The sequence below is a fragment of the Orycteropus afer genome, unplaced genomic scaffold (assembly GCF_000298275.1).
Source record: "Orycteropus afer afer isolate SDZICR_OR568_19922 unplaced genomic scaffold, OryAfe1.0 scaffold00070, whole genome shotgun sequence".
Lineage (NCBI taxonomy): Eukaryota > Metazoa > Chordata > Mammalia > Tubulidentata > Orycteropodidae > Orycteropus > Orycteropus afer.
In genome coordinates, this window is record NW_006921657.1 from 4,704,867 (window position 1) to 4,730,187 (window position 25,321).

A 25,321-nucleotide genomic window follows, 5' to 3' on the forward strand; every position below is an offset into this window, starting at 1 on the left:
AAACGACTCGACGGCACTTAACAACAACAACAATGTATGTATGTATCAGAATTTACGTTCCACAGTTACGCAGCCGGACATCACTACACATACAGTTTCCCGTTTTCCTTTCACAGCCAAGCTTCTTTTTACATTGTTTTCAATGATAAAGCCTTAAAAGATGAGGAAAGTGAAAATTAAATGACTTTCTTTTCCTCTGACTTCTGATTTTCCTCCCCAGAGCAAACACTGCGAAGAGTCATTTTCTGTGCATATTATTTTACACAAATGGGATCCATTATACATATTGTTCTGCAGTTTGTTCTTTCTCTGAAATATAATTTGGCTGTTATTTTTATGGATGTATGTATAGATCCCATGAAATACTACTAGATCAGTCCTTCTAAGCCACAGCCTTTGTACCACAGGACTTTGTTCAAAAATCTCTCATCATTTTACATTTATATTCTTCTGTCAAACATTTCAGGACCTTCCAGTACGACATCAACTTACTGCTTTAATTTTATTTTCCATTGTCTTATATCTACCCCTGGCTCCAGCCCGCTTCACTAGTTGTTGATGATCCTTCTGTCTTTGTTAATATCTTTTCTTGTGAGTAAAATTTCCCTTATGTTGCTCCTCTTCTGTTTGCTGTCTGTCTTTCCTTATTCCTGTCCTTTTTTTTTTCCTTAAGTAGACTGTAAGATTATTGAGGACAGTGAATATGTCTTATTCAATTTTATATGTCCAGTGTCTTTAATATTGGCATGGCTTATAACCAAAATCGAACCAAACCCACTGCCATCGAGTCAATTCTGATTTACAGTGACCCTACAGGGCAGAGTAGAACCACCCCATAGGGTTTCCAAGGTCGTAAATATTTACAGGCAGACTGCTTCATCTTTCTCTCGCATAGCAGCTAGTGGGTTCTAACGTTTTGGTTAGCAGCAGAATGCCTTAGCCACTGCACTGCCAAGGTCGTAAATATTTACAGGCAGACTGCTTCATCTTTCTCTCGCATAGCAGCTAGTGGGTTCTAACGTTTTGGTTAGCAGCAGAATGCCTTAGCCACTGCACTGCCAAGGTCGTAAATATTTACAGGCAGACTGCTTCATCTTTCTCTCGCATAGCAGCTAGTGGGTTCTAACGTTTTGGTTAGCAGCAGAATGCCTTAGCCACTGCACTGCCAGAGCTCCTTCGTGGCTCATGTTGGTGGTGGTGGTAGGTGCTGAAGAGTCGGTTCCAGCTCATAGCAACTCTGTACAACAGAACAAAACACTATCTGGTCCTGCGCCATTGTCGTAATCTTTGCTGTGCTTGAGCCCATCACTGTAGCCACTGTTGAGAGTCTTCCCCTTTTTTGCTGATATCCTTATTTGCATGATATCCTTCTCCAGTGACTGGTCCCTTCTGATAACGTGACCAAAGTATGAGAGACAGAATCTGGCCATTTTTGTTGCCAAGGAGCATTCTAGCTGTACTTCATCCAAGAGATTTGTTCATTCTTCTGGCAGTCCATGGTATTTTCAAAATTCTTTGCCAACACTACAATTCAAATGCATTAGTTTTTCTCTGGTCTTCCTTGTTCATTGTCCAGCTTTCAAATGCATATGATACCGTTGAAAATACCATGGTTTGGGTCAGGCACACCTTAGTGTTCAAAGTGACATCTTCGCTGTTTAACACCTTAAAGAGGTCTTTTGCAGTAGAATTGCCCAGTGCAGTATGTCATTTGATTTCTTGACTGCTGCTTCCATGGGTGTTGATTGTGGATCCAGGTAAGATGAAATCCTTGACAGCTTCAGTCTTTTCTCCTGTATCATGATGTTGCTTATTAGTCTGGTTGTGAGGATTTTAGTTTTCTTTATATTGAGATAAGGAGCTCTGGTGGCATAGTGCCTAAGACATTTGACTTTTATCCAGAAGGTTGGTGGTTCAAACCCACCAGCCACTCCTTGGAAGGAAGACTGGGCAATCTACTTCAGTAAAGATTTACCACCTTGGAAAACCAATGCGTAGCTATGAGTCAGAATCAACTTGATGGCAGTGAGTTTAGTTTGGTTTTGAGTTACATTGAAGTGTAATCCATACTGAAGCTGTAGTCTTTGATCTTTGTCAGTAAGTCCTTTAAGTCTTCTTCACTTTCAGCAAGCAGAGTTGTGTTATTTGCATGTCACAAATTTGTAATGAGTCTTCCCCAGTCCTGATGCCATCATGTTCTTCATTTAGTCCAGCTTCTTGGCTTATTTGCTCAGTGGACAGATTGAATAAGTATGGTGAAAGGATACAACTCTGATGCTCACCCTTCCTGATTTTAAACCATGCAGTGTCCCCTTGTTCTGTTGGAATGACAGACTCTTGGTCTATGTAAAGGTTCCTCATGAGCACAATTAAGTGTTCTGGAATTCCTGTTCTTCACAATGCTCTCCATAATTTATTATTATCCATACAATCAAAAACCTGTGCCTGGTGAATAAAACATAGGTAAACATCTTTCGAGTACTCTCTGCTTTCAGCCAAGATCCATCTGACATCAACAGTGATGTCCTTCATTCCATGTTCTCTTCTGAATTTGGCTTGAATTTCTGGCCATTTCCTGTTGATGTATTTATTGCTACAACTGTTTTTGAACTATTTTTCAGTAAAATTTCACTTGTGTGTGATATTAATAATATTGTTCAGTAATTTCTACACTCTTTGGGACTACCTTTCTTTGAAATGGGCACGTATCTGGATCTCTTCCAGTTGGTTTGCCTTGTAGCTATCTTCCTAGCAGAGGTAGCATGGCTGTTAGTAGATACTAAATGAATGTTTGTTATTTATTTAAGTTATTTATTAATTCACCTGGTATACAAAGATAGCTCCCTGTTCTAAGCCTATCCTTCTTATGTAGCCTATTCTGGTCCCAACCCAGCTATAATCTGTTCCACATATAAATTACCCAAAGCACCTCATGTTGCTTATTTCATTATCAAAGTCTACTTTTTAGTCTCATATAAGAATAAAAACAAAAATTTTGCTATCTTAATAGATTATAAGCTCCTTAAAAACAAGGACTGCTTGTTCAGTTGTTTTATTCTTACAGTGACTAGCACAATGCCTGTATATAGTAAGCATTAAGTAATGCTTAAGTATAGAAGTATTTATTGAATAGAACTGTATAAAATGAAAAAATAAACAAAAGCCAGGAATTTATGCTTTCTGGTGACTCTGATCATTCCGCCATACAACTCCACATCTCTAAAGATGGCTTGGGAATGCTTGAGCTTTGTAATGCTTAAAGCCCTTGAAATTCAGAGTTTAGATTTATACATTAATAATTGGTGTCTCTTTTCAAACCTAATGTACTATCTAAATGACCATGCTCCTTAGGAATAATTTACTGCACCCACTCCTCACTCATCAACATGGTTAAGTTCCAAAGACCAGGTTGTTAATGTGAAAATGGAGGCATGAATACATCATTACATAACTGCAAAATTACATCATTACATAACTTCCAAACCACTGAGAATCATGGCCCAGCCAAGTTGACACATAACCTTGACCTTCATAGCCAATGTTACTCTCACTTAGCACCTCAGCATTTATTATTGCTAGATGTACATCGTTAATGCACAAAATAGTCAGTAGATTTTTTACTATTGTTGTAAGTACAAAATATTGGATAACAGGAGAAACGATCAGTGAGGAGTAAGTGTATATTTTTTACAACTCTGTATTACTGTTACTTCTCTTATGAGGTGCCAAAGGGGCAAGGAGGCCGCATCTTCTGACCTCTTCTAACTCCACAAGAGGAAGACAGAATCACCATCAGTAGCCCAAGGACTATTCCTGCGAGGCCAGACATGCCCTTTCTAGCCCTTTCACCAGCCCTGACGCCAACCATTCCTCCCGCAGCACCCACCACCTCTCTGCTGGGTGCGATAATTTGCTGCAGTGGCCACCCAGAACTCACAGATTATGGGGTTTTTTTTAGGGAAGCAACAGGCTACAATTCAAGTTGAGGAACAACACTCAGTCTCTCTCAGCCTGCTTCTTTCAACCGACAGTCTCTTTCCCAGCAGTGCGTGTCTCTTAGTCTCTCTCTCAGCAGCACATGTCTCTTGCATCTCCCAGCTGGCAGTGAGAGATTTCTTCTGCCTCTAAGACGGCTCCTTTTGAGTGTGACAGAGTGGCCAGGCTAACCAATCCCAACATCAGAATTCTATACACCTGAGAGAGAGAGAGCAAACTTCCCAGAAAATTACTTGGTGCTGTTCTCAACAGAAATAGCCCAGGTGGATAACGTTGACATTTAGGAGCTACTCAGTTGCACGTGGCAAATTCCACCACGAAGTTTACAAAGACTTATGGGTGGAAAAGCCACACTATGTAATTTACTACATTGCATGAGGAAACAAAGGCATAGGGAAGCTTTGTGACTCATTCACAGTCAAACAGGAAAGGATCAGAGAAGAACTGAAAGAATGGAAATATGCTGATGTATTGTCAAATACAGCATCCATAACATCAACCTGGGGAGCTTTGGTAGCATAGTGCCTAAGGCACTTGACTGCTAACCAGAAGGCTGGTGGTTCAAACCCACCAGCCACTCCTTGGAAGGAAGATGGGGCAATCTACTTCCGTAGTGATACTGCCTCGGAAACCCAAGGAGGGGTCGCTATGAGTAGGGTCTGACTTGACAGCACATAACAACAACAACAACAGGACTTACAATACAATGTTGAATAGACGAGGTGATAGAGGGCATCCTTGTCTGGTTCTTGTTCACAAGGGGAATAGTTTCAGTCTCTCTTCATTGAGAAAAATATTGGCTGTTGGTTTTGCATATATGCCCTTTATTATGTTGAGGAATTTCCCTTCTATTCCTATTTTTCTAAGAGTTTTTATTAGGAAAGGGTGTTGGATTTTATCAAATGCCTTTTCTGCATCGATTGCTATGATCATGTGGTTCTTTTCCTTTGTTTATGTGATGGATGACATTGATTGTTTTTCTAATGTTGAAGCATCCTTGTATACCTGGTATGAACCCCACTTGGTCATAATGAATTATCTTTTTGATATGTTGTTGGAGTCTCTTGGCTAGTATTTTGTTGAAGATTTCTGCATCTGCATTAATGAGGGATATTGGTCTGTAGTTTTCCTTTATAGTGATGTCTTTGCCTGGTTTTGATATCAAGGTTATGCTTGGTTCATAAAATGAATTTAGGAGGATTCCATCCTTTTCTATGTTCTGGAATAATTTGAGTAGGATTGGTGTCAGTTTGTCTCTAAACATTTGGTATAATTTGCCAGTGAAACTGTCTGGGCCAGGGCTTCTTTTTGTTGGTAATTTTTTAATGCCCTGTTCAATTTCTTCTTTTGTTAGGGGTCTGTTTAAATTTTCCACCTCAGCCTCTGTTAGTTTAGGTAAGTAGTATGTTTCTGGAAATCTGTCTGTTTCTTCTAGATTTTCAAATTTGTTGGAGTATAGCTCTTCATAGTATCCTGATATTATCCTTTCAATTTCTGTTGGTTCTCTTGTGGTGTCACACAATTTATTTCTTATTCATGTTATTTGTATTCTCTCCCTCTCTTCTTTTGTTAAATTTGCCAGAGGTTTGTCAATTTTATTAATCTTTTCAAAAAACCAGCTTCTTGTCATTGAGTTTTTCTATTGTCTTTCTATTTTTTGTTTATTTATTTCTCCTCAGATCTTTATTATTTCTTTTCTTGTGACTGTAGGCTTTTTTGGCTACCCTTTTTCTGATTGTTGGAGATGTTGGGTTTAGGTATTGATTTTGGCTCTTTCTTCTTTTTTGATGTGTGCTTTTATTACTATAAATTTGCATCTGATCACTGCTTTTGCTGTGTCCCAAAGATTTTGGTATGTTGTATTTTCATTCTCGTTTGATTCAAGGGATTTTTAAATTTCATTTTTTATTTCTTCTGTTACCCAGTCATTTTCAAGGAGGGTGTTATTCAGTTTCCATGTGTTTACTATTTTTCCATTGATCTTTCTATTGCTGATTTCTGATTTTATAGCATTGTGATCTGAGAAGATGCTTTGCAGTATTTCAGTGTTTTTAAATTTATTAAGGCTTGCTTTGTGGCCTAACATATGATCTGTCCTGGAGAATGTTCCATGTGCACTGGAAAAGAATATATATTGTGCTGTTGTTGGGTGAAATGCTCTGTAGATGTCTGTAAGATCAAGTTGACGGATTGTGTTGTCTAGTTCTTCTGTGTCTTTGTTGAGTTTCTTTCCAGTTGTTCTATCTCTGATTGAAAGTGATGTGTTAAAGTCTCCTACTATGACTGTGGAGTCATCTGTTTGTCTTTTCAGTTCTGTTAGAGTCTGGTTTATATATTTTGGGACTCTTTCATCAGGTGCATAGATAATTATGTCATCTTGTTCAATCAATCCTTTAATATAATATATAATGTCCTTCCTTGTCTCTTATGGTGGTTTTTGTCTTAAAGTCAATTTTATCAGAAATTAATATTGCCACTCCTGCTCTTTTGTGGTTGCCATTTGCTTGATGTATCTTTTTTCAGTCTTTGATTTTGCAGTCTACTTTTGTCTTTGTCTCTAAGGTGTGTCTCTTGTAGACAGTATATTGATTGGTCATGTTTTCTTACCCAGTCTGCAGCAATCTGTCTCTTGAGTGGTGCATTTAATTCATTGACATTCAGTGTAATTATCAATAAGTATGAATTTGTTGGTGTCATTTTGTTATGTGCTTTTTCATGATGTTGCTGATTTCCTTGTTCCATATAATTTTTTGTGCTGAGCTTGTTTTGTTTATGAATTGTGTTACCACGTCCTTCGTTGCTATTGTTTTAGTATTTGTTAAATATTTGTCCTGGTCTTCTTTTTTATTTTGATGTGAAGGTTTATCATTTTTATTTGAGGTTTTCCTGTGATTTATAATTTTCTTCCCAAGTTTAGAACAGTCCGTTCTATCTTGTAGTTGTCTTGACTTCCCTACCATTTAGAATTTCTGTAACTACACAGTTTTTTTCCCCTCTTTTTGCATTGTAATAATCCTCATTTGTCAGTTGATGTGTCCAGTTTGCTGTTTACAATCTTGTAGGCTTATTTACTTTGGATACTTCCATTACTGGGTTGGTTTCTGAGTTATAGCATCATGTGTTAATGGTTGGTTGGTGTTTGCTGTTGGTTCCCTGTCCAAAGGGCTCCTTTTAGCATCTCTTTTATGGCTAGTCTGGTTTTAACAAATTCCCTTACTGTCTGCTTATCTGGAAATGTCCTAATTTCACCATTATATTTGAGGGACAGTTTTGCTGGGTATATAGGTCTTGGTTGGAAATTTTTTTCTTTCAGGGTTTTATATATACCATCCCATTGCCATCTTGACTGAATGGTTTCTGCTGAGAAATCTGAGCTTTGTCTTATTGGTTGCCCCTTGCAGGTAACTTTTTGTTTCCCTTGCTGTTTCCAGGATTCTTTCTTTGTCTTTAGTTTTGGTGAGCTTGATGATGATATGTCTTGGTGATTTTCTTTTCGGGTTTATCCTGTTTGGGGTTTATTGGACTTCTTGAATGGATATATTCTCATCTTTCATCATACCAGAGAAATGCTCTTCCAACAATTCTTCGACAATTTTGTCTGTGGTTTTATTTGTCTCTTTCTGTTCTGGAATTCCAATTACATGTAGGTTATTCCTTTTGATAGTATCCCACATGAACCTTAGGCTTTCTTCATTTTGCTTTGATTGTTTTTCTGATTGATCCCTTTCCAATGAGGTATTGAGGTATTTGCCTTCAATCTCACTAATTGTGTCCTCCATTGATTCAGTTCTCCTCTTTTGTCCATTCAATGTGTTATCTATTTCTGAAAATTTAATAGTAATCTTCTGGATTTCTATCTGTAGATTTTGTATCATTTATAATTTTTCATTTAATTTATCATTTTTTTTCTTGTATTGCCTGTTAAAATTGTTCTAGGGTTTTTTTCTGCGTTTTCCTCAATTTTGTCAATTTCCTTGATCTGTCTCTCAATCTATTGAAGGTACCTAAATATAATTCTTTTGAATTCCTTATCAGGGAGTCCCAGTATTGCTTCTTGCTCAGGGATGTGTTCTTGGTCTGTATCCTTGTGCCTTGTTTCTCCTGCTTTATCTTGCCTCTTTTTGTGGACAGTGATGCTCTGTTGTCTCCGAGACATTGTGATGTTTTTGTGTTTATATTTAATTGGTGATTGTAATTTGGAGTGACTTGCCCATGATTTCTGTTTTCTTTGGTTATTATCTATGTAAGCAGGATACTGTGCTCCTCTGTTTGCTAGTTGGCAGCATTTATACACTCACTACCTGTCTCCTTTCCCATTGTCAGCCTCCAATATGTCCCTGCTGTCCTTGGAAAGTGGAGAGTATTCTTAGGTCCCTGGAATCCAAATGAGAATGCTGTCACTTTAAATATCCAAAATGGCCACTGTTTGTAAACAGTCATAATGGCTGTGCCCTCTGGACAGCCGAAAGTCCACAGCTCAGGTTCTCTCCCTCCTTGCTGTTTCCCGTCCAGCGCATTTGTTCCTGCAGCCATTGGCAACCAGGGCTGATCTTTAGGTGAATTCTCAGGTCCCAACACCCCTTGGAGATATTCAGGCTGTTGGTCCTGTCAGAATAGCTGACAGTCCGCAGCTCCATCCATCTCTGTACTCACTATTTTCATTCTAGTTTTTCCACTAGTTGATGCCTAATACACTTCTGTATACTTCCTTTCAAAGCTCAGGGCTCCAGGATTATCTACTGTATCTCTGTCAATTGGTTTCTCTTTCCTTTGTTGAAGAGGGTCTGTGTATGTTGTCTATCCTGCCATTTTACCAGAAGTCCCTCCTTCTTGTCTCCTTGAGATCTTATTCTGTCATTTTCCTTTATCACCTAAAGTTTCATCTTCATCCTCTTTATTGGATAATTTCTTGTTTTCAATAAGCACTTTCAATTCCTTTCCTTATTGAAAACAAATAGAACTTTTCCTCAACTCTGTAGCTTCTAATTACCAAGCATTAGTTTTTCACCTTCCTTTCAAGTTTCTTGACAGTTATGTGTGCCCATCACCTTTACCTCCTCTCTCTTGGCCCTCTATAATGAGGCTTCTGTCTCCAGCATGCTGATGAAACTCTTTGGCAAGCTTCTGATGATGGTCTGTTTGTCAGAAATAAGTAGCCATCTTTTCCTCCTTTACTTTTTGTAGCATTGTACTGTATTGATTATCACCCTCCCCCCAATATTGTAACTCTTTGCAGCCTCTCTGATACCACATTCTCCTTTCTTTCTTTGTCCTTAATAATTGTCTTTGCTGATTCCCTCTCTATCTCTGAAGTAGAAATACCGGGCTCTGTTCTTAGCTTTCTTCCTGGCTTAGTCTGAATTCGCCTCAGGTAACTGCATCTGTCCCATGATTTTAACAACTGTTTTTGTACTGATGAGTCTCAATCTGTATCTGTCACCCAGATTTTTCTTTTGAGCTCCAGACTTAAATTTCTGTATCTCTCCTGGACATGTCCTCTTTGATAGCCTGTGCCACATATGCAAAATCCTATTCTGTATTAACTCTCTTCCTAAAATAACACAGTGTAACACAACACAACATAGCAATAGCAGTTCTCCAGAACTCCTCACCTTGATTAATGACCCACCTGGTCATTTAGGGCAGACTCTGGGGAATCGTTCTTACCTTCCCCTCCTTTAACACTGCCACTTCCGAATAAGCACCAGGACCTAGCAGCTTAGCTCTCATGTAGCTCTTTCAAATCCATTCCCTTGTTTCAGTTGTCCCTGCCCCTGCCACAATGTATGTCTTTATCATTTTCTTCTTTGTAGTGCAGTTGCTAAGAGCATGGTCTCTGAAGCCAGACTATATGGGTTCTGATTTTGCTCTGCCACTTACTAGTTATGTGACCTTGATCAGGTTTCATGACCTCTCTGTACCTCAGTTGTCTCATTGGTAAAATAGGATAATAATTTATTGTGAAGATTAAATGACTTAATAGCTATAAAGTGCTTAGAACAGTGCCCGACACACAGTAAATGTTTATTGTTTTTCCCACTATTATAGTAGCTGCCTAGCTGACCTCTGTACTGCTGGTCTCTTTGCTTCTAATGCGTTTTCCACTCTGCCACAGCAGTTGAATTTCAAAAATGTACTTCTAAGCACATCATTCCCTTTTTAAAAACGTTTCTGTGGCTTCTCAAATCAGATCACTACTTAACCAATCCAGCTCATCTCCATTGTGTTATAGCTATAATAAATAATTTCCAGTTCTTCAAATATGCTATGATCTTGTAGGTCTGAGCTTCATCGCATATGCTATTTCTTCCGTTTTAAGGCCTTTCTTTTCTTGATTTTATCTTCAAGCTTTTAATAATTCTTCAAGACCAAGTTCAAACCTCTTGTGAAACATGGCACTCACTGGGTAGAGTTGATCATTCCTTTTATTGTGCCCCATAACACTCACCATGATATATTACAATTATATGTTTCTGTGTCTGTCTTCTTGATAAGATTGTGAGCTCTAATATGGTGGGGACTGCAGCCTTTTCTTCTTCCTCTTTTTATGCAGTGCCTTGTACAATGATAGCACATAGTATGGAGATGCCCCATCAAAAGCAAACCTGTTGCCCATGGATATACGTGTAGATAGATGGGTGGATAGGCTGAACTATTAGGTATGTCTGTGCAGTGGGGAGTGTGACCAAGACCATGTTGAAGTTGGCAGACAATGCTTCTACAAGTATATTGCTATGTTCTGTAAGGTATATAGTAGAGCTGACAAGGGACAAGGTTGTAGTCACTTCTTGGCCACAACCAGCTACCCAGAGGGAGTGAGTAGTTGGACCTGTGGGCTTGGAACATAGTCACAGGGGACATCAAGCTTAATTGGCATAACATATTACACAAAACAGTGTTCTACCTCCTACTTTGGTGAGTAGCGATTGGGATCTTAAAAGCTTGCCAAGTGGTCATCTAGATGCAATGATGGGTCTCTCCTCATCCAGAGCAAAGAAGAATGAAAAAAAACAAAGATTCATGGAAACAATTAGTCCAAGTGACTGGTACCCCATGTAATCCTCACCCTATGTAACTATGAGACCAGAAGAACTAGATGGTGCCTGGCTACCACTGTCAAAAACTTGGAGGGGGATCTATGTAGGAGATCCTGGATAGAGTGGGAGAACAATGTGGAACAAAACTCAAAATCATTTAGAAGGAAAAAAAGGGGGGGCAGTTTTGCTGGTCTGATAGAGCCTGATGGAACCACTGAGACTATGGCCCCTAGCTGCCCTTCAGACCTGGAATTGAACCCACTCCTGTGGCTTCCAGCCAAACAAAAGATAGGCATATGAGCTGAACATTTACACTACGTAGACACACGCCTTGGAGAGATCAATCACGGGAGAATAGAAGGGCTGTGTATGCACGGGGAGACAGCTCAGGGGGCAGGAGTGCATGGAGGGAAGGGCACAGGGAAGAGGTAACTATGGGGAGGAAGTAGGAGGGGAGCTGTTGCATTGTGGTAAATTGTAATCAATGTCATGAGATAAAGTGTATGTGAGCTGCTATATGGAAAATGAGTCTGCTCTGTAAACTTTCACCCAAATCACAATAAAACAACAACAACAAAAAGCAAACCCATTGCCACTGTGTTGATTCCAACTCATAGTGAGTGACCCTATAGACATAAACCCATAGGGTTTTCTAGGCTGTAATCTCTTTCTTACTTTCTTTTGTAATTTGAGTGAATGTTTACAGAGTAAATTGGTTTTCTGTTCAACAGTTCTTATACATTTTGTTTTGTGATATTGACTGCAATCTCCACAGTGTAACAGCACTCTTCCCACTTCCTCCCTGTGTTTACTGTTTCCACTGGTGGTCCTTTCATACCCCTTCCTGCCTTCTGACCTTTATCTCTGAGCAAATGCTGCTCTTTTGATGACTGGTTGTTCTAATGAGTGTATACTTACCTGGTGTTACCGTTCACATTATAGGCCAGTCTATTGTTTGGCTGAAAGTTAACCCACAGGAGTGACTTCAGTTCAACGATTGAAGGGTGTTAAGTGTTTAAGTCTTGGGGTTTTACCAGCCTCTATCAGACCAGTAGCTCTGGTGGTGTAATGCCTAAGGCACTTGATTGCTAACCAGAAGATTGGCAGTTCAACCCCACCAGCCACTCTGTGGAAGGAAGACTGAGCAATCTACTTCCATAAAGATTTACTGCCTTGGAAACCCAAAGAGGGTTGCTATGAGTTGGAATCAATTCAATGGCAGTGAGTTTGGTTTTTTATCAGACCAGTAACCCTGGTCTTGTGTGTGTGTGTGTGTGTTCTATCTCACATTTTTGTCCTACTCTATCTGGACTTTCTTTCTTTTCCTTTTTTTTTTTTTTTTAAATAAGGCTTTACATCTAAGGTGGTTTGGTGGCGCTGTGGTTAAGGCATTGGGCTGCTAACTAAGAAGGCCAGGAATTTGAACCCACTAGCCGCTCCACAGGAGAAAGGTGAGCCAATCTGCTTCTGTAAAGATTTACAGCTTTGGAAACCCTATAGGGGTCAGAATGAGTCAGAATTGAGTCAACGACAGTGGGTTTGATCTTGGTTTTACAGCTATCAAATAATTTATTTATTTATTGTCTACCCTCTAGTTAGTGGTTTACCCTCTTTCCCACCCACTCCTGGTAACCATCAAAGAATATTTCTTTTCTTGTAAAACCCTTTTCTTAACTTTTTTACAGTAGTGGTCTCATACAATATTTGACCTTTTATGATTCACAAATTTCACTCAGCATAATGAGCTCTAAGTTCATCCATGTTATGAGATGTCTCACAGGTTCATCATTGTTCTCTAACATTGCATAGTGTTCTGTTGTGTGTATGTACCATAGTGTGTTGATCCATTCCTCTGTTGATGGGCAGTTAGGTTGTTTCCATCTTTTTACTATTGTGAATAGTGCTGTGATGAACATGGGTGTGCATATATTTATTCATGTTATAGCTCTTATTTCTCTAGGATATATACCTAGTAGTAGGATTGCTGGATCAAATGGTATTTCTATATCCAGATTTTTTAAGGAAGTGCCATACTGTTTTCCACACTAGTTGCACCATTTTATAGTCCCACCAGCAGTGAGTGAGGGTTCCAGTCTCTGTACACCCTCACCAACATTTGTTGTCTTCTGTTTTTTTGAACTTTACTATTAATGCTGGGGTGAGATAATATCTCATTTTTGTTTTGATTTGCATGTCCCAAATGCCTAATGATTGCCAGCATTTCTTCATGTGTTTGTTAGCCACCTGAATGTCGTCTTTGGTGGAAATATCTGTTCATGCCCTCTGCCCATTTTTGATTGGATTGTCTGTTTTTTGTTGTTGTTGTTGAAGTGTTAGAGTTTTCTGTAAATTTTAGAGATTAACCCTTGTCTGATATGTCATTGTCAAAAATGTTTTCCCGTTATTGGTTACCAGGGGTTGGAGGAGAGGGGAGAAAACATTGCAAAAAAAAAAAAAAAAATTCCCAGTCTGTGGATTCTCTTTTTACTCTTTTTGTGAAATCTTTTGATGATCATGAGTGTCTGATTTTTAGGCAGCTAGGACCTACTATTGTGAACAAGGCTGTAATCTGTATAGAAGCAGACAACCAGGTCCTTCTCCTGCAGAGCAGCTGATAGGTTCAAATTGCCAGACTTTCATTCACAGCCGAGTACTTAACCATTGTGCTACAAGGGCTCCTAGATGTTTCATAAATATTGTTAAATTAGTAATCAGGGGTCCAAGGATTTATGAAGATTTCTATGCTTTTCAATTTCTTCAGGCTTCAAGAATTAGTTAATCGAGTGTTGGAACGTTTTCAGTCATCTGGACTAATAGTGAAGGAATGGAATAGTGTGAAGCTCCATGCTACAGTCATGAACACACTGTTCAGGAAAGACCCCAATGGTAAGTCCTTCTTGAAAGTACAACACAGTTTGTGATCATCAAAGCCTTATTGTGTCCCTGGGGTTTAGATACAATGGGCTGTCAAAAAAATGCTGATATATTTCTTTCTTAGATTTATTAGCTTGTTTTGTTTTGTTTTTTTCTTCTTCTTGTGATATGGGTGAAATTTTACAAAGCAGATTCATTTTACATTCAACAGTTCATATACACATTTTGTTTTGTGATACTGGTTAGGTTCCCTATGCTGTTAACATCTCACCTCTCACTTCCTCCCAATGGGTTGCCCTTCCTGCCTCCCTGCATTTCTCCCTGTGCAAATGCTGCCCTTCTGATATCTCGTGGTTGATTGTTCTAAGAAATACCTCTCCCTTGTGCAGGTGTTCAGCTTGTTGGTCTGTCTGTTGTTTGGCTGAGAGTTAAGCCACTGGAAAGAGATAAATTGTATGCCCAAAGGGTGACTTGGGACCAAAGTCGTGGGAGTTTTACCAGTCTATATCAGACCAGTAAGCCTGGTTTTACTAGCTTATTTTGATGAGCACAGTGGAAGTGGTAAAGGACACATCTAGCATGGTAATAGGGCATTCCAGATCTTTTATTTCTGTCAACACATAGAATTGCCAGATTTAGCAAATAAAAATACAGAATGTGTAGTTGAATTTGAATTTCAGGTAAACAGTGAAACATGTTTTAATATAAGGATGTCTCATGCAATACTGGGGCCTTTTTTTTTTTTTTTTTTTGCCATTTCAACCATTTTTATGTCTACAATTTAGTGACATTAATAACATGCACCATTTTGTGCAGCCATCACCACTATTAATTTCCAATTTTTTTTAATCACCCTTAAGAGAAATTCAGTGCCCCGTAAGCAATTACTACACCCCATACCCCCTCCCATCTATCTCATTTGTGCCTTTTTTTAAATTGTCATTTGGGTGATAGTTTACAGAGCAAATTCACTTTCCATACAGCAGCTCACATATACTTTGTTTCATGACATTGACTACAATTTACCACAATTCAACAGCTCCCCTCCCACTTCCTCTCCATAGTTACCTCTTCCCTGTGCCCTTCCATCCATGAGCTCCTGCCCCCCGAGCTGTCTCCTGTGCATATATAGCCCTCCTATTCTGCCATGATTGATCTCTCCAAGGAACGTATCTACCTAGTGTAAATGTGCAGCTCATATGCATGTCTTTTGTTTGGCTGGAAGCCACAGGAGTGGGTTCAATTCCAGACCTGAGGGGCAGCTAGGGGCCATAGTCTCAGTGGTTCCATCAGGCTCTATCAGACCAGCAAACCTGGTCCCTTTTTTTTTTTTTTCTTCAGATGATTTTGAGTTTTGTTCCACATTGTTCTCCCACTCTATCCAGGATCTCCTACATAGATCCTCCTCCAAGTCGTTGACAGTGGTAGCCAGGCATCATCTATTTCTTCTGGTCTCATAGTTGTTTAGGCTGAGGATCACATGGTATACCAGTCACTAGGCCTAATTGTTTCCATGAATCTTTGGTTTTCTTCATTCTTCTTTGCTCTGGATGAGGAGAGATCCATCGTTGCATCTAGATAGCTGCTTGCAAGTTTTTAAGATCCCAGTCACTACTCACCAAAGTAGGATGTGTGTGTAACAATGTTTTATGTAGTATGTTATGCCAATTGAGCTTGATGTCCCCTGCGATTATGGTCCCAAGCCCACAGGTCTAACTACTTGCTCCCTCTGGGTAGCTGGCTGTGCCCAAGAAGTGACTACAACCTTGTCTCTTGTTAGCTTTACTATATACCTGGGAGTTCTTACAGAACATAGCAATACACTTGTAGAAACATTGTCTGCCAACTCTATACATGGTCTTGGGCAAACTCCTCTCCTGCATAGACATACCTAATAGTTCTACTTAGAGATATTTTAAATATAATGGCTTTATTGAGATATAATTCACATACTATACAATTAACTGTTTACATTTAAAATATATATGTAGTTCAAAGATTTTTTGTACATTCAGATTTGTATAACTGTCACAACAATCAGTTTTAGAACACACAAAAAAACCTTGTGCCCATTAAGTCACTCTGCATTTTTTCCCTTCAGCCCTAATCAACTACCAGTCTTAGATTATTCTGAACATTTTTTATAAGTGGAATCATACAATATGTGACCTTTTTTCGACTGGCTTCTTTCACTTAAGATAATGTTTTCAAGGTTTGTCCATGTTTAGCATATTCCTTTTTATTTCTTAATATTCCATTGCATGGGAGTGATGTCACAGAAGATGATGGAGTAGGAAACACCTACATCACAAGAACTATCGAGCTGCCAACACCTGTTAAGATCAACTGTTTCAGAACCCTGGGGTCTACCCAGACACTTGCAACATCTGGGAGAATGCTTGATGAAGAAAAAGGCTGATCAATTTTGGTGAATTTTGACATTTCACATTAGCAGCTACCATTCCCCAGCCTTTGGAGATAGCAACCTGCACACCAAAACTTAAGGGTTGCAGTAGAACCATTACTAAAAGGGAATTTTATAGCTATAAATGACTATATTAAATAAGCAAGAAAGATCACAAATTAGCCACCTAACTTCACACCTAAAGGAACTAGAGGAAGAAGAGTGAACCAAACCCCAAACTACCAGAAGACAAAAAATAATAAAGATTAGAATGGAGATAAATGACTAGAGAATAGAAAAAGAGTAAAACCAATGAAATCTAAAGTGGATTTTTTTGTGTTTGTTTTTTTTTTAAGTTGATTCTTTGAAAAGATCCCCAAAGTTTTAAATGTTTGGTAGAAGGACTAAGAAGAAAAAAGAGAAAACACAACTATGAATATTATATGTCAAAAAATTAGATAATCTAGGTGAAATACACAGACTCCCTAGCTGACTCAAAAATAGAAAATCTCAACATACCTGTAAGAAGTAGAGATTTGATCAGTAATTAAAAACCTCCCAACAAAGAAAAGTCCAGGACCAGATGGCTTTACTGGTGAATTGTACTAAACATTTAAAGAAAAATTAACACTGGTCCTACTCAAACTCTTCCAAAAAATAGAAGAGGAGGGAATCCTTCCTTACATATTCCAAGAGGCCAGGAGTGCACTGATACCAAAGCCAGATACAGATTCAAAAGAAAGAAAACTATAGACCACTATCCCTTATGTTTATAGATTTAAAAACTCTCAAAAAATACAAGCAACCTGAGTCCAGTAGGATATTAAAAGCATTATATAGCATGATCAAATGAGATTTATCCCAGGAATGCAAGGGTGGTTCAACATAAGAAAATCAAACAATATATACTATACCACATCAATACAATAAAGGAAAAAAGCTGCATGATCATTTCACTAGATAGAGAAAGAGTATTTGACAAAATTCTACACTCATGGTGAAAACACTAGAAAGGAAATTCTTTAGCATTTAAGAAAAACCCATAGTAAATGTCATACCTGGTGATGAAATACTAAAAGCCTGTTCTCTAAGATCAGACAAGATAGGATGCCTGCTGTCACCACTGCTCAGGAAGGTGGATTGACAACAATAATTACAACAGTGGGCTCAAACATATCAACAATCATGAAAATAATACAGGACCAAGCAACATTTCACTTAGTTATACACAAGGTCACCAGGAGTCAGAGCTCACCTGACAGCAACTAACAACAACAACAACTTCAACATTGTATTGAAAGTCTTAGCCAGAGCAGAAAAAGAAATAAAAAGATACCCAAATTGAAAAGGAAGAAGTAAAGTTATTTCTGTTTGTACATGACACGATCTTATATGTAGAAAACCTTAAGAAATCCACAATAAAACTGGTAGAGCAAATAAAGTAATTAAGCCAAGTTTCAAGATACAAAAGCAATACTTGACAATCACTTATACTTCTGTATACTAGCAATAAACAATTGGAAAAAGGAAGTTAGGACAATGCCATTTAAAATAGCAGCAAAAAAATAAAATACTTAGGAATAAATTCAGCTAAGGATGTGAAAGACACTGAAAGGTACCAAATATTGGTGAAAGAAATTAAAGAAGACCTGAACAAATAGAAAGACTTCCTGTGTTCATGGATTGTAAGATTTAGTATTATTAAAGTAGCAGTATTGCCAGAGCAATGTACAGCTTAAACACAATCCTTATAAAAATGCCCAGTGGCATTTTTACAGAAATAGAAAAATTCCCCATATAATTCATAAGGAATTTCAAGGGACCTCAAATAGTCAAAACAATATTGAAAAAGAAAAACAAAGCTGGAGGACTCCTATTTCTGATTTAAAAACTTAATGATAGAGTGAAAAAATCAGAACAGTGTGATACTGATATGAGGATAGATAGACCAATGGAATAGAATAGAGAGCCCAGAATTGAACACTCAGTTGATTTTTGACAACAATTCCAAGACTGTTCAAGTAGGAAAGACAGTTTTTTAAAAAAAGTGGTGCTGGCAAGAAGTACAGACAACAAAGATAAACACTTTTACATATACAGTACAGCATTATCAGTAATAACAAACAATAATCTATGGGTGGATACATAAGTAGACAAGCCAAATGATCAGGTATGTCTAGACAAAAAGGAGTATGTCCATGACCATATAGATGATATTTCTATATATGTATTTGTGTGTGCTGTAAGAATGCCAATGTAAATAGAACTAACGAGGCAAAGTTGTGGTAACTTCTTAGTCATAGCTAACCACCCTGAGGGAGTGAGTTGTTGGGCCTGTGGGTTTGAGACCATGGTCACAGGGGACATCAAGCTCAGTTGGCACAACATACCACACAAAAACATTGTTCTACATCCTACTTTTGTGAGTAGTAACTGGGCTCTTAACAGCTTGCAAGTGGCCATCTAGATGCAACAATTGGTTTCTCCTCATCCAAAGCAAAAAAGAATGAAGAAAATCAGACACATGGAAACAGTCCAAGGGACTAGTGGACCATGCAAACCTCAACCTGCATGACCATGAGACCAGAAAAACTAGATGGTGCCCCATTACCCCTGTCAACCACTTGGAAAGAGATCAGTGCAGGAGATCCTGGATAGAGTGGGAGGAAAATGTGAAACAAAACTCAAGATCATAAAAAAGACCAGATTTACTGGTCTGATAGAGATTGGTAAAACCCATGAGACTATGGCTGCTAGTCACCCTTCAGGCCTAGAAGTGAACTCACTCTCGTGGCTTCCAGATAAACAATAGACAGGCATATAAGGTGAATGTTTACACCAGGTAGGTACACTCCTTAGAACAACCAATCATGGGATATCAGAAGGGCAGTATTTATACAGAGAGATAGCTCAGAGGGCAGGAATGTGTAGAAAAGAAGGACATAGGGAAAAGGTAACCACAGGGAGGACATGGGAAGAGAGCCATCACATTATGGGGATTGCAATCAGTGCCATGAAACATAATGTGTATAAACTTCTATATAGAAAGTGCATTTGCTCAGTAAACTTTCACCCAAATCACAATAATAAAAACAAAAATAAAGCAGTGCTAGGAAAACTAGAGCTCATATGTAAAAGAATGAAGTTATATCCTTACTTTACTCCATAAATAAAAATGAACTCTAAATGGATCAAAGATCTAAAACTATAAAGCTCTTAGAAAAAAACAGGTTAAAAATCCTCATGACCTTGGAATTGGCAATGGATTCTTAGATGTGATACCAGAAAGTACAGGTAACAAAAGAAAAAAACAGATAAATTGAAACTTCATCAAAATGGAAAATTTTGGGACATTGAAGGATACTATCAAGAAAATGAAAAGATAGCCCACAGAATGGGAGAAAATATTTACAAATCATATATTTTATAAGGGAATAATATCCAGACTATATGAAGAATTCCTACAATTCAACAATAAATAACCAATAACCCAATTTAAAAAATAGGCAAAGGACTTGAATAGACATTTCTTCAAAGGAGATACACACATGACCAATAAGCACATGAAAAGATACTCAACATCATTAGTCACTAGGGAAATATTTATCAAAACCATAATGAACTACCACTTCACACCCACTAGGATGGCTATTATAAAAAAAGTGGAAATAACAAGTATTGGTGAGGCTTAAGGAGCTCTGGTAGCTCAATGTCTAAGGCATTTGACTGCTAACCAGAGGGTTGATGGTTTAAACCCCCAGCTGCTCCATGGAAGAAAGATGGGGCAATCTACTTCTGTAAAGGTTTATCACCTTGGAAAATGGCAGTGAGGTAGGTTGTTGTTTTTTTGTGAGAATGTGAGAAATTGGAACACTCATGTATTGTTGGTGGGAATGTAAAATGGTACAACCACTGTGGAAAATAGTTTGGTAGTTTCTCAAAAAATTAATCATAGATTAAACTCCATTCCTAGGTATATACCCAAAAGAAGTGAAAGCAGGGGCTCAAACAGAGCCCCTTGTACACAGTGTTCATTGTCACATTATTCACAATAGGCAAAAGGCAGAAACAACACAAGTGTCTATCAACACATAAATGGATAAACAAAATATGGTGTGGTATACATGTACAATGGGATGTTATTTAGCCATAAAAAGAAATGAAGTTCTGATATATGCTACAACAACATGAATGAACCTTGAAAACATTATGCTGTGTGAAGTATGCCAAAAGCAAAAGGACGAATGTTGTATGATTCCACTTATATGAAATATCTAGGATAGGCAAATTCATGGAGACAGAAAGTAGAATAATGGTTACTTGGGGCTGAGAAAAGGAGAGAAGGAGGAGTTACTGCTTAGTAAGTTTCTGTCTAGAATGATAAAAATATTCTGGAAATAGATGAGGGTGATTGTTGTACAGAATTGTGAATGTACTTAATGTCTCTGAACTGTAAAAGTGATTAAAATGCATACTACACAAAACATTGTTCCACCTCCTACTTTGGCGAGTAGCAACTGGGATCTTAAAAGCTTGCAAGCTGCCATCTAGATGCAACAATGGGTCTCTCCTCGTCCAAAGCAAAGAAAAATGAAAAAACCAAAAATTCATGGAAACAATTAGGCCTAGTGACTGGTACACCATCTGATCTGCAGCCTATACAACTATGAGACCAGAACTAGATGGTGCCCGGCTACTACTGTCAACCACTTGGAAAGGGATCTATGTAAGAGATCCTGGATATAGAGAGAGAACAATGTAGAACAAAACTCAATCATTTGGAGAAAAAAAGGGGGGGGACCAGGTTTGCTGGTCCAATAGAGCCAGGTGGAACCACTGAGACTATGGCCCCTAGCTGCCCTTCAAGTCTGGAATTGAACCCATGCCTGTGACTTCCAGCCAACAATAGACAGGCATATGAGTTGAACATTTACCTGAGGCAGATATACTCCATGGAGAGATCAATCATGGGAGAAAGAAGGGCTGCTTATGCACAGGGAGATAGTTCAGGGGGCAGGAGTGCATGGAGGGATGGACAGAGGGAAGAGGTAACTATCGGTCGGGAGGAAGTAGGAGGGGAGTGGTTGCATTGTGGTAAATTGTGGTCAGTGTCAAGAGACAAAGTGTATGTGAACTGCGTATGGAAAGTGAATTTGCTCTGTAAATTTTCACCCAAATCACAATAAAAAAGAAAATGGTTAAAATTGCAAATATTATATGTATTTTACCATAGTAAAAATACAATATGGAACACAAAGAGACACCATGTCACACTTACTGGGATAACTAGAATAACAAATATGGAGAATAACAAGTGATGGCGAGGATATAGAGAAATAGGAACCTGTAAGTTTAGTTTGGTTTTGGTACATTGCCAGTGGAAATGTAAAATGGTGCCACTGCTCTGGAGAACAGACCTGTTCCTTAAAAATATAAAATTAGAATTACTATTGAAAAATAAATAAGTAAAGGTAGAATAACCATTAAAAAAATATATATATACCAAACCCGCTGCCGTTCAGTCAATTCTGACTCATAGCAACCTTTCCACAAAAATTTATAGCCTTTGAAACTCTGTGGGGTAGCTCTGCCCTATTCTGAAGGGTTACTATGGGAATTACCATATGACCCAGAAATTCCACTCCTAGGTATATACCCAAGAGAAAAGAAAACATATGTCCACACAGAGACTTGTTTACGAATAGCATTGCTCATAATAGCCAAAAGGTGGAAACAACGCAGTGTTTATCAGTCAATTAACAGATAAACAAATTTGGTATATACATACAGTGGATAATTCAGCTATAAAAAGGAGTGAATTAGTGGTACGTGATACAACTATGATGAACCTCGGAAACATTATGCTTTTTGAAAGAAACTAGACACAAAAGTACTTTTGATGGAATACCCATTGGGATGTTTCAACAAACGGATGCTGAGCTGGAGGCATTCACTCAGCTATGCCAAGAGATTTCTAAGACAGCTATCTGGCCAACTGACTGGAAGAGATCCATATTTATACCCATTCCAAAGAAAGGTGATCCCACAGAATGTGGAAATTATTGAACAATATTGTTAATATTGCATGCAAGTAAAATCTTACTGAAGATTATTTGAAAATGGTTGCAGTAGTGTATTGACAGAGAGCTTCTGGAAATGCAAGCTGAATTCAGGTGGGATGTGGAGTGAGGGATATCATTTGTTGCTGTTGTTTGTTGTTTGCCATCGAGTCGGCCCTGACTCATAGCTGATGTTAAATGGATCTTGGCTCAAAGCAAAAAATACCAGAAAGATGTTTACTTGTGTTTTATTGATTGTGCAAAGGCATTCGATTGTGTGGATCATAACAAATTGTGGATAACATTCAGAAGAATGGGAATTCCAGAACACTTAATTGTACTTATGAGGAACCTGTACATAGATCAGGAGGCTGTCGTTCTAACAGAGCAAGGGGATACTGCATGGTTCAAAATCAGGAAGGGAGTGCACCAGGGTTGTATCTTTTCACTGCACTTACTCAATCTGTATGCTGAGCAAATAATCCAAGAAACTGGACTGTATGAAGAAGACCATGGTATCAGGATTAGAGGAAGGCTCATTAACAACCTGAGATATGCAGACAACACAACTTTGCTTGCTGAAAGTGAGGATGACTTAGAGCACTTACTGATGAAGATTAAAGACTACAGTCTGCAGTATGGATTACACCTCAGTACAAAGAAAACAAAAATCTCACAACTGAACCAATGAGCAGCATCATGATAGATGGAGAAAAGATTAAAGTTGTCAAAGACTTCATATTACTTGGTTCTACAATCAATGCCAATGGGAGCAGCAGTCAAGACATCAAAAGACATACTGCATTAGGAAATCTGTTGCAAAAGACCTTTTTAAAGTGCTGAAGAGCAAGATATCTCTCTGAAGCCTAAGGTGTGCCTAACCCAAATCATGGTATTTTCAATCGCCTCATATGCATGTGAGAGCTGGATAATGAATAAGGAAGACTGAAGAAGAGTTGATACTTTTGAGATGTGGTGTTGGTGAAGAATGCTGAGAATACCATGGCCTGCTAAAAGGACTAAATCTGTCCTGGAAGAAGTGCAGCCAGAATGCTCCTTGGAAGCAAGAATGGCCAGACTTTGTCTCACCTACTTTGTTCATATTGTCAGAAGGGACCATTCTCTGGAGAAGGATGTCATGCTTGGTAAAGTGGAGAGTCAATGAAAGAGGGAAGGCCCTCAACAAGATGGGTTGACAAGTGATTGCAGCGATGGGCTCTGGTATAGTAGGGATCGTGAGGCTGGCACAGGACCAGGCAATGTTTCGTTCTGTTGTACATAAGATCACATTGAGTCGGAGACATCTTGACAGCACATAACAACAACAAGAAGACACAAAAGGTCACCCACTAATATGATTCCTTTTATATGAAATATCTAGATTAGGCAAATCCATAGAAAGGAAAAGCAGATTAGTTGTGCCAAGCATGTTGTTGTTGTTGTTATGTGCTGTCAAGTGGGACCCGACTCATAGCGACCCCTCCTTGGGTTTCCGAGGCAGTATCACTATGGAAATAGATTGCCCCATCTTCCTTCTGAGGAGTGGCTGGTGGGTTTGAACCGCCAGCCTTCTGGTTAGCAGTCAAGTGCCTTAGGCACTATGCTACCAGAGCTCCTGTGCCAAGCATGTTGTTGTTGGTGCCAAGCATAGGGAATGCTTATTTAATGGAAATGGGATATTCTTCTGGAATGTAAATAGAGGTGGAGGTTGCACATGTTGAATGCACTAAATGGCATTAAGTTGTACAGTTAAAAATGGTTGATTTTTATATGAATTTTATATACCTCAATTTAAAAAATAACATATTTCCTTGTGTAGCTATATCACATTTTATTTATCCATTCAAGAGCTCTGGTGGTACAGTGGGTAAAGCATTTGGCTATTAACCAAAAGGTCACCTGTTCAAACCTACCAGCCACTCTGTGGTAGAGAGATGAGACAGTCTGCTCCTATAAGATTTACAGCCTTAGAAACCCTATGGGGGCAGTTTTACTCTGTCCCATTCATGAGTTAGTGGACATTTGGGTTATTTCCATTTTTTGGCTATTATGAATAATGCTGCCATGAACATTTGTATACAAGTTTTTGTGAAGGCATGTTTTCATATCTCTTGGGTATTACCAGGCAGTGGAATTTCTAGGTCACATGGTAAATCTGTGTTTAATTTTTTGAGGAACTGCCAGAATTCAAAGTGGCTGCACCATTTTACATTCCCACCAGCAGTGTATGAGGGTTCTGATTTCTCTCCATCTTTGTCAACACTTGTTAACTTGTTATTATATGTTTTTGTAATTATAGCTGTCCTTGTAGGTATGAAAAAACCAGTTTCCATAGAGTCAACTCTGATGTATGGCTGCCCTATGTGTGTCACAGTAGAACTGTGCTCCATAGAGTTTTCAATGGGTGATTTTTTGGAAGTTGAGTATATCTGGGACACAAATCTCCAACCTTTCGGTTAACAACCGAGAGTGTTAACCATCGTGGAGTGAAGTGGTATCTTTTGTGGTTTTGTTTTGCATTTCTCTGATAGCTAATACTACTTACAGATTTTGAAGCTATAATTAAAGATTTCAATCCTCAGAAATACTTTTTTCTTTTTTATTGTTTCTCTAGTGATTTATTTATTCTCTTAAACCTTCATAGTTCTGCTTTCTCTTAATAGGAGGCCAATTGCAAAGTAAGTTGAAAAATATGTATGGGATAGAGACCTTTGATTAAGGGAATACTTCTCAGGAGAGAAATAGTCCTGTAGTTGTTATTGTTAGGTGCCGTCCAATTCATAGCAGCCCCATGTACAACAGAATGAAACACTGTCCAGTGCTACACCATGCTCACAATCATTGCTATGCTATGTGTAATTTCCAAGGGCTAGTTAAAATATATTATACTTTATATTAATTTATATTATATTGTAAGATCTCTCTCTCTCTCTCTCTCTCTCTCTCTCTCT

The 25,321-nt window shown here is 38.4% G+C and overlaps 1 protein-coding gene across 1 annotated transcript in view; it reads left to right on the top strand.

The window, feature by feature from the left end:
- The window catches only part of ASCC1 (activating signal cointegrator 1 complex subunit 1), a 220,346-nt gene that overhangs the window by 157,539 nt on the left and 37,486 nt on the right, over nucleotides 1-25,321 (top strand). The window contains exon 7 of the mRNA XM_007940643.2: nucleotides 13,795-13,919. Coding sequence (XP_007938834.1) covers nucleotides 13,795-13,919 — 125 coding nt within the window. The remainder of the gene's footprint in view (nucleotides 1-13,794; nucleotides 13,920-25,321) is intronic.